Source organism: Cornus florida, unplaced genomic scaffold (genome assembly GCF_030987335.1).
Source record: "Cornus florida cultivar Cherokee Brave unplaced genomic scaffold, ASM3098733v1 CherokeeBrave_3.0.0_Hap2_Chr09, whole genome shotgun sequence".
Taxonomy (NCBI): Eukaryota; Viridiplantae; Streptophyta; class Magnoliopsida; order Cornales; family Cornaceae; genus Cornus; species Cornus florida.
The window spans coordinates 89,064,823-89,074,667 of record NW_026775579.1 but is presented as its reverse complement, the minus strand read 5'-3'; the positions used below and the strand labels follow the sequence as shown (position 1 = coordinate 89,074,667).

The 9,845-nt window shown below is 37.0% G+C and overlaps 2 protein-coding genes across 4 annotated transcripts; both read left to right on the top strand.

The window, feature by feature from the left end:
- Positions 1–522: 522 nt before the first annotated feature.
- LOC132275000 (probable inorganic phosphate transporter 1-3) lies at positions 523–4,678 on the top strand. 3 transcript variants are annotated; one of them, XM_059776381.1, is made up of 2 exons: positions 523–714; positions 2,789–4,678. In XM_059776381.1, the coding sequence occupies exon 2, from the start codon at positions 2,829–2,831 to the stop codon at positions 4,443–4,445; it is 1,617 nt and encodes a 538-aa protein (XP_059632364.1). In that variant the 5' UTR covers positions 523–714; positions 2,789–2,828; the 3' UTR covers positions 4,446–4,678. The 3 variants fall into 3 exon arrangements, with proteins under 3 accessions (XP_059632364.1, XP_059632365.1, XP_059632366.1); XM_059776382.1 differs by lacking the exon at positions 523–714 and adding an exon at positions 1,701–1,743; XM_059776383.1 differs by lacking the exon at positions 523–714 and adding an exon at positions 1,743–1,765.
- Positions 4,679–8,581: 3,903 nt separating this feature from the next.
- LOC132273117 (uncharacterized) lies at positions 8,582–9,034 on the top strand. Its single transcript, XM_059774144.1, has 2 exons — positions 8,582–8,746; positions 8,855–9,034. Exons 1-2 carry the CDS (start codon positions 8,582–8,584, stop codon positions 9,032–9,034), a joined length of 345 nt encoding a protein of 114 aa, XP_059630127.1.
- Positions 9,035–9,845: the final 811 nt, after the last annotated feature.

Here is a 9,845-nt window from a genome sequence, read left to right as displayed (position 1 = left end):
CATAATTATCAAATGGACTTTGGGCTTCTGACTTTAATTAGAAAATATAAATAGGATTATATTGATAATGATGACGACCATGATGGGATATTCGGACACTATGACACAAGCTCTCTCTTTATTCTTTTAGATTATTATTATTATATAATATTATGGTGCAGCTTTGATATTGCCTTGTAACATACGTTATATGTGACCAAGGGGGTAACAATCTCCGTGACACAAAACAAAAAAAATAAATAAATAAAAAGGACAGGGGATCGTTAATCTCTATAATTTGATTTTTTTTATAAATAAAACCAATTATTTTAAATTGAATTGATTGGTCAAAAGATTAACTATTAAGGAGATGATTGTGCATTGATGTGGAAAAACAGCATTATAAGCAAGCTTATAGTTGCCAACTCATGGTAGTATTATTATATTATACATTTTATAATAATTAATTAAATTGTTAGGAAGCTGTATAGCAAGTGCTGAGAATTAATGAATTCATAAAAAAGAAGCAACAAACAATGTGAAGCGGTTGACCAAAATGAAAGGGGGTATATACCTTTGTATGCTGCATATTCTTATTGGTGTTTGTTTTCCAAGCATTCGATGCCCCCTTAAATACCTATCCTGCAGTCATCAACTACCCCAACTAAACTGCATCTCCTCCATCCCTAGATTTCTTCCTCCAGTTTCTTGTCTCAAGTGAAATCCAAGGAGCAGGTACGTCCTCTTTCTCTTTCTCTCTCTCTCTCTATAATTGTGGTTAATTCCTTGATCATTGGAACTGGTTTAATTGGAATACAATTGTACAAACCTAGTTGGACCATGTTAGACTTTAGGTACACCCCACAAATTCTGGGTGGCGCTTTCCCTTTTTCATTAAAGGTAACCATGCATATATATATATAAAGACACTTTTCAGGTATCAGATCATTAGAGTCATCCAAAGGGCTGTTCCATATACGGGACTTCCAGGGACTAGCTAATACCACTGTTAACAATTACCAAGTTCCCTCGCACACACACATACAATAATAATTATATTATCTCCATCCTTCCGTGTGCACTAAATTGTCTAAGTGTATCTGAATTCGAGATTTGCCACTCCAAAGAACATATATCCGCAGCTCCTTTCGTATAGGAGTATATGGAATTCGTACATATGCTTCAAGTTGTTGTTTCTTCGTTGAATAAGTTTTAGTCATAGTCAAAAATGAAACTAGCAATGCTAGCTAGCTAGGTATTAGTTCAATATAAGGTTCAATGTATTTCCATGTGAAGCAATGAATTTCCATGTGAAGCAATTAATATATGAAGTGGACTAGTTAACTAAATTTGATTAACTTTGAAGTTATTGTTTAACATACTTATTTTAAAAGTGAAATTAATATTTTCCAGATCTTGAACCTTAAATACACAAAGTGGATTTATTGTGGTCCACGGCCGGCATAGTTTGCTGGCCCTTCCCGAGTGGAAATAATTTACAAATTTTTGGAAGATGAGACCTAGACTACTATGCATCTTGACAAACCGGCTGCGGAGTCCCCAAGTCTCTCTACTTTTCTAGAGAGCTAAAAATTAAGAAAAATTACATATAAATGGAGTCAAAGTTTCATATTTACTTAGAGGCTGAGTCAAAGTTCTATATTTCTCTAAAATGGATTGCTGAGGTGGCACATGATTTTTTACTGTTTAGAAATTGTGGTTCCTAAAATACCCTTCCGCGAAGGTACTACTTTTTCTTCGAAGGTACTACTTTTTTGAACTGAAGGTACTACTTTTTTGTTAGGGAAGGGCATTTTAGGCACCACAATTTTCTAAACAGTAAAAAACCATGTGCCACCTCAGCAATCCATTTTAGAGAAATATGGAACTTTGACTCAATTTCTAAGTAAATATAAAACTTTAACTCCATTTATATGTAATTTTTTCTAAAAATTAACCAAATATGTACGAATATTTTGTATGAATGTATGTATCACTAGGATGAGTCAGCAAGTTTTTTTTTAACCTTTAGGTCAGCAAGTTATAACCACTCGTGAAATGTTCACATGAAGTACTTACTCCACCACAAACATCTTTCATAATTAATATACTCATATATATATATATATATATATATATATATATATATTATGAACGACCTATATAGTTGAAGTGTAAAATATTGACGACCTGGTAGTTGATCCACCTACTAATCAATATAGTACGTAGTACTCGGAAATTAAGCATCTAATATCATTTTTTTTTTCTGTCCCTTGGATACAAATACTAAATTATATGAGTGAGAGACATTGTACACCAAATTTTCTCTTTGTTTGTTCCTGGATGATAAAAACTTGTACATCAGGGCTATTAATTTAGGATGTTCAGTGAATATCTTGGTCTGTTTAAAAAAAAAAAAAAAAAAAAAATTAACGAATAAGTTTTTATTTTGGTATTTTTAATATTTTATTTTGGTAATTATCAAATGATTAATTTTGTCCATGAATGTATTAGCAAAGAAAATACTCTCACACGTTTGCTGCCTTGGCTCCTGTCTCCTAACATATTTTAGCACGACTTAAAATTAATTAAACAAATAAAAAAAATCTCTCCCCTTGAAATTCTGTCTTTTTTTCAATCATAGAAAAACATAATAAATATGTACTTGTGTATATGCATTTTTCTTCTTTTTCTTTAATTACTCGACATTTTGATGACTTGTATATATAAAATTAGCAATTGATAGCTTAAGAAGTTGAGACCTAAAAAAGAGATTGTATGTTTTAATCACCTTTTTCTTCTAATGCAGGTAATTTTGAAGAACTGTTGGAAGGAGAGAAAATCTAACAATGCCGAGACAACAATTGGAAGTGCTTAATGCACTTGATGTGGCCAAAACCCAATTGTACCATTTCACTGCAATTGTGATTGCAGGAATGGGTTTTTTCACAGACGCTTACGATCTGTTCAGCATTTCCCTTGTCACCAAGTTACTGGGACGCATATATTACTTCCATCCAGATCGCGCAAAACCAGGCACCTTACCACCCGGCGTTGCGGCTTCCGTGACTGGTGTCGCCCTAGTCGGAACCCTAGCCGGGCAGCTGTTCTTCGGCTGGCTCGGTGACAAAATGGGAAGGAAAAGAGTGTATGGCATGACCCTAGTTCTCATGGTTGTGTGCTCACTGGCCTCCGGTTTTTCCTTTGGCGAGACCCGTAGGGGTGTCATGGCCTCACTGTGCTTCTTCAGGTTTTGGCTAGGGTTTGGCATTGGTGGTGACTATCCTCTCTCAGCCACTATCATGTCCGAATATGCCAACAAGAAGACTCGTGGTGCATTCATAGCTGCTGTCTTCGCCATGCAAGGGTTCGGAATCCTGGCAGCAGGAATTTTTGGTCTGATTGTGTCTGCTGCATTTGATCATGGTTATCCTGCCCCGGCTTACGAGGATGATCGGGCTGGCTCCACTGTGCCACAAGCAGACTACATTTGGCGCCTCATTTTGATGTTCGGGGCTTTTCCGGCTCTCCTAACTTACTACTGGCGGATGAAGATGCCTGAAACCGCCCGTTACACCGCCCTGGTGGCCAAGAATGCTAAACAAGCTGCTCAGGACATGGCTAAGGTTTTACAAGTTGAACTTGACCCTGAAGAGGCTAAGGTTGAGAAGTTTGTTCAAGAACCAAACAATTCTTTCGGGTTGTTTTCAAGGGAATTTCTTCGTCGTCATGGTCTTCACTTGCTCGGAACCACTTCCACATGGTTTTTATTGGACATTGCCTTCTACAGTCAGAACCTTTTCCAAAAGGATGTGTTCAGTGCAATTGGGTGGATTCCGAAAGCAGAGACCATGAATGCAGTTCATGAGGTGTATTTGATTGCAAGGGCACAAACCATAATTGCAATATTCAGTACGGTCCCGGGATACTGGTTTACAGTGGCTTTCATTGATGTTATAGGCCGGTTCGCCATCCAACTCATGGGTTTCTTCTTCATGACAGTGTTCATGTTTGGCCTCGCCATTCCTTACCATCACTGGACACTAAAACCTAACCGAATTGGATTCATTGTAATGTACTCCTTCACTTTCTTCTTTGCCAATTTTGGGCCTAATGCCACCACATTTGTAGTGCCAGCCGAGATTTTCCCGGCTAGGCTGAGGTCAACTTGCCATGGCATATCGGCTGCAGCTGGGAAGGCCGGAGCCATAGTTGGTGCGTTCGGGTTTTTGTATGCTTCACAAAACAAGCATAAGAGCTTGACAGATTTTGGATACCCACCCGGTATCGGTGTGAAGAATTCGCTTATTGTGCTTGGATGTGTCAACTTCTTGGGGATGGTTTTCACTTTCTTAGTGCCTGAGTCCAAGGGGAAGTCACTTGAAGAATTGTCAGGTGAGAATGAGGGTGATGATTCGGATCCAGCTGCAGATCAGTCTGCTTCGAATAGGACTGTTCCAGTATAATTGGGGTGAATTCTGAAGCCAAAGTTAAGTGAATGAATTTTTATTCAGCTATATGTACGTGTGGATGTTCAAGAATGATGTGTTTCTAGTTCTGAATAATATAAATATTTGTTTCAAGTACTTTGCTTTTGTAAATTTAAAAGCAATTTTACAATGTTTGTGTTTGATGTTATTGTATGAATGTGATGTGATCCTCATTTATTAATTTCTATTATGAGTTACTATTTTGTTTTTGTTTTGTTTTCAGTCTGAGACTTTTTTTTTTTTTTTTAATTCCATTTTCTTTTTGGTGAATGATGGTGATATGAGGCCTCTTGGTTAAAACACCTCATGATTTACTATCAAATTTATGCAATCCTTCCTTACCACGTGCACCAAATTAATAATTATTATAAAAATATTATACAATTATGCTTCGCTGCTAGTTTATTTCACAATTTCTCAAAGGAAATGCAAACGAGACCAACCTCTACCAACAAGCCCTAGGGAGGGAATCAAAACACAAAACTAGATCCTGAACAAACAGAAGCAGAGCGACATTAATAGATGTTACCAGGGGTAAGTGCAAAAAAACATCCTTCTATTTTTTAAAATGTGCAAATAACACCCCTATTGTATAAAATTGACCTCTCTATTTTAAAAAAAGTTACAAATAAGGGCTTTTGACCAACAAATTTGCCATGTGTCGTGCATGTGAGCAAAAGTTGGACTTTAATACCAAAAATATCCTTCTGCACTACCCAAAATGTCCTTTTGCATTATCCTTTTGCACACTTTTGAAAGTACAGGGATTTTTTTTTGTAATTAATTAACAAAATTTTGAAATTTTGTTATTCTCTCCTCTCTAACGGCTCTCTTTCTAAATAATTAATTTAAAAATAATTTATTTTGTTACTTTGTTATTTGTATTAATTAATTTTTTTTTTTTATAAATAATATATATATAATACACATATTATATATATATAATACTCATTATATTCATATTTCTATTATTTCTTTTCTATTTATATTATATCCCTCATTTCTATACATAATATTCATATTTATGTATTTTATTTATTTTTTCTTTCTCTGTAATGTTTTTCTTTTCATATTTGTAATTTTTATTTATTTTTCTCTCACTATAATATAATTTTTCTTTTCTTATTTTTATTCTTTATTTATTCTCTCTCTCTCTCTCTCTCTCAAGATTCTATCTCTATTTATATATTAATTCCTTATATATATTATTAATTTATTACTTTATTTTAAGAATTAAATGAGTTTAATTTTTAAGTGATATATATATTTTTTTTGGATTTTAAAGCTACTGAAATATATTAATAAAAAAGGAGGAATTTACAATGTGGGCCAATAGGCCATGAAGTCCATTTGGACCAAGAAACAAGCCCAAGAAGGCCAACAAGAGAGAAACCCAACCCAAAAACTAATAACCTCCATTAACAGATTTAAGAAATTGTTAAAGGACGGTGTTAGTGAGCGATCCGGTAAGACCAAGCAAGGAGCTCAACTCCGGCGAGAGCTAGTCAGGAGGCCTTAGAGGGGGGCGACAGTAAGATCGAGACACGTTCCAGTCGGAGAGGATTCTTCTTGACCCTGAGCATTTTTTAAGAAATCCCAACTTCAGAATTAAAGACACAGTGAAACAAATTTTTCGGAGGACGATCCTCTGTATAGAGTGTTTCTGCTTGAAGACCCTTTTGTTCCATTCTTCCCAAGTGTGGTATACCATGGCTGAGAAGCAAATCTTGTGAATGAAGTTCATAGGAGTCTTCCTCTTCCAATTACTGTTGATCCAAGATATTAAGGCTTTCTAATTTGTGATTGAAGTGTGGAACTTGCATTTGAACTTAAGGAACCTCCAAATTGGGGAGATGAAACAACAGTTGATAAACAAATGATCGTGAGATTCAGGGCTGTTGTGACCAAGAGAACACAAGTTATGGTGTTTTGCCATGGATTTGCAATCCAATGTTGGGAGCCTACCTTGCACTGCCAACCATAAATTAAACTTCATACGAGGGATTGTAGGGGAGTGCCAAAAAAGAATGTACCAAGAAGCAGAATCAGAGCGAGGGGCTAGGAATAATGATGTGTGCTTCAAGTAGAATTGACCTGAGGAAGATACAGTCCATTGCTTTGTATCAGACCTTGAGAGACAAGGCTGCTGGAGAAAGAAAAGCTCAGGAATAGCAGCAGTGAGTGAAGGTGGGAAAGACCATGATGAGGTGGTTAAGAACCTCTCCACTATGCTATCCTCATCTATTCCAGCATCAATGAGTAGTGCAATTGGGAATCTAGAACAAAGAGGGCCACCAGGAGCCCAATTGTCCCACCAGAAGTAAGTATCTCTACCATTACCAATGTTGTGCTTGATTAACAGTCTTGCATGGTGTTTAAGTTGTAGAATTTTTCTCCAGCTCCAAGAGCATGGAGATAGGATCCTTAGAGTCTAGAAGTTTCTTGATCTGATTAGGTAAGTTTTACACCAATTGATCCATAACCTATCAGTGTAATCAGAGTGCAGCTCCCAAATGAGTCTCAAGATTCCAGCTTTATTAGAGAGTTCAAGATTTGGGATACCTAGACCCCCCAATTCCTTAGGCTTGCAGACCTTACTCCACCTCACTTTAGCTCCATGTGCTTTCATTTCTGGCCCTGACCATAGGAAGGACCTGAAAATCTTATTGAGTTCATCAATAACAGCTTTTGGGGGAATGAAAATTCCACTCCAGTAAATTTGAGTGGACACAAGGACTGCCTTAACAAGTTGTAATCTCCCTACATATGACAATGACCTAGAGGTCCAATGAGAGATTCTGTGTGTAATCTTTTCAATGAGAATGCTACAATGTGAAGCTTTGAGACTGGTTGTGATCAAGGGCACCCCCAAGTATTTGACTGGGAGAGAGCAAATCCCAATACCAAGTAGATCTTATATAGATTGCTCTGTATGTGGATCAATGCCTGAGTAGAAGACCGTGCTTTTTGTGAGGTTGATTTCTAGGCCAGACATAGAACAAAAATAGTCCATGGCACATTTGAGTATTGATACAGAAGTAATGTTACCATGGCAAAGAAGAAGTAAATCATCAGCATAAGATAAGTGAGTGATTTTGTGAGCTCCACATCTCCAGTGGTACTTGAAAGCAGTGGCTCTCTCTCTCCACATAATTGTTAATGATTGATGACAAAGCATTCATAACAATGACAAACAAAAAAGGGGAGATTGGATCACCTTACCTGAGCCATCTCCTTCCTTTTAAGTGATATATGTTAAATGATGTTTGGGATGAGAGAAATCCAAGACGAGAATGAGGGACTACTAGCACACTCACATACGTGTCAGCAGTCTATTGGCTGCTCACTTTTTTTGCGTTGCTTGTATTCACACTGGATGAGCTCCCTCTTTTAACTCCTTTGCACTCTCTTTTCTCTCTCTATGAAGAACAGGTCGCCGGCGTAGGCGCAGGCTGGTCCAATGAGGGTGCAGGACTGAGAAGAGATCGCCACCACTCAACACCGCAATGCCGCCCCACAACCACATTCACCATTAAACATCAGTTACAGACCAACCCGAACCCCAACTTGGCTGAGTCCAATTCGTTCGCCATTAAAACTTTGTTCGAGCAAAAAATTGAGCAAACGAAACGGCATGAATAACACACCTCATCTGGACGGCGTGAATAACAAAAAAAAAAAAAATTGAGAAACCGAATATAATCTTGTTGAGATCGCCCCGAAGGACGGCCCGTTCCAAACGGAAGATCCGTTGCAGACGAGTCCAGCGAGGACGACGTAAAGTGTCGATGGCAATATTAAGTAACCACTGACCCAGTGGGATGATCGATTTCTGGTTCCCTATAGTCCCATTTCACTTGATTGGTTAATCAACGTTTTAGAAGTTTGTACTTTTTTAACGCAAAAGTTATTTCTCCCCCTCTCTATAGAAAATGAAAAGGAGTATGTAATGTACGAAAATCATACCAAACCACCCACCCAGCACTGATCAATCAAGACCTTCATTTCTTTCTCTGGCTTTATATTCTTCCTTTCCTACCACTATCCTCTCAATTCTCTCTATTTCTAAAACCTTTTCTTTCTCTCTCTAGACTTTCTTAATTTCCAGCAGCATGCCACAAGTGGATCTTGAAACCATAGTTTCAGTCTGTGGCGGAGGCAATGACCGGAAAATAGCTTGCGAAACTCTAGCCGACGGCGACAATCTGCGGGAGAACCCAGATCTCACCGAAGTTCCTCCTGATTTCCCTCCAGAATCGTTTTGGCTATCCAAAGATGTTGAATACGATTGGTTCGATCGAAACGCGTTCTACGAGCACAAATAATCCACCGAAGGAAATTCAAATTTGTCTAATTAGAATCCGAACTCGAACTCCTCGTCTCAGCAATTCTCTTTGAATCTAAAGTCCAAGGCTTCGCTTATTGGATTGTCGAAGACACAGAAAGCTAGTTATGATATTAGTAAGAATGCTTACAAGCGGTCTGATATGAGATTGATGATGCGGCGGTCAACGGCGAGGCCGAGGGACAAAAGTGGCTTGAATGAAAACCTTCCTTCACCATGAACACCGGCGAGTTAAGAGAAGAGAGAGAAATTCGCCCAAAAAAAAAATATTAAACCTGAGATAAATAAGATTTCATTACCTACATCACCCAAAACGACGTAGTTTAGGTCAATGTCTATTTGGATAATTTTAATTTCTTCAATTTTTTTATTATTATTGAATAAAAAATATTGGGGGGTATATTTGTATTTCTACCTACCCTTCCGACAAAAAGTCCTTATTTGCACTATTTTGAAACTATAGAGGTGACTTTTGAATAACAGGGATGTTATTTGCACATTTTAAAAAATACAGGGGTGTTCAGGGGTGTTTTTTGCATTTACCCCGATGTTACCATTCACAAAAATTGTTAAATGTTTTTATGTTTTCTAATACTAAAAAGTTGTTTTGAACTTTATCTGAGTACCCTTCACTACAAGAAAAATAATTTTTAACCACAGATTTTTACCATGAATATATCCTTTTTAATAAGGCTATGTTAAAACCCGTGGTAAAAAAACATCTTTTTACCACAGTTCTGTTTGAACCGTGGTAGAAAGTGATTGTAGAAATCTAGAGATTTATGGTTTGGCAAATCCATCGATTCGTGACAAATTTTAAACATATTGTTATTGAGACTCATTTAAATAATAGATAAAACAGTCACACCTTGAGAGAATCGTTCGATTCTTAAAAGAAACCGTTGTTGCAGTCAAGAATTGGTCAATTGTGTTGCGGAGTCGGCTGGTTGTACTACAATATATATATATATATATATATATATATATATATATATATATGGTGGAAATAAAAGGATATGGTTTTTTTTTTT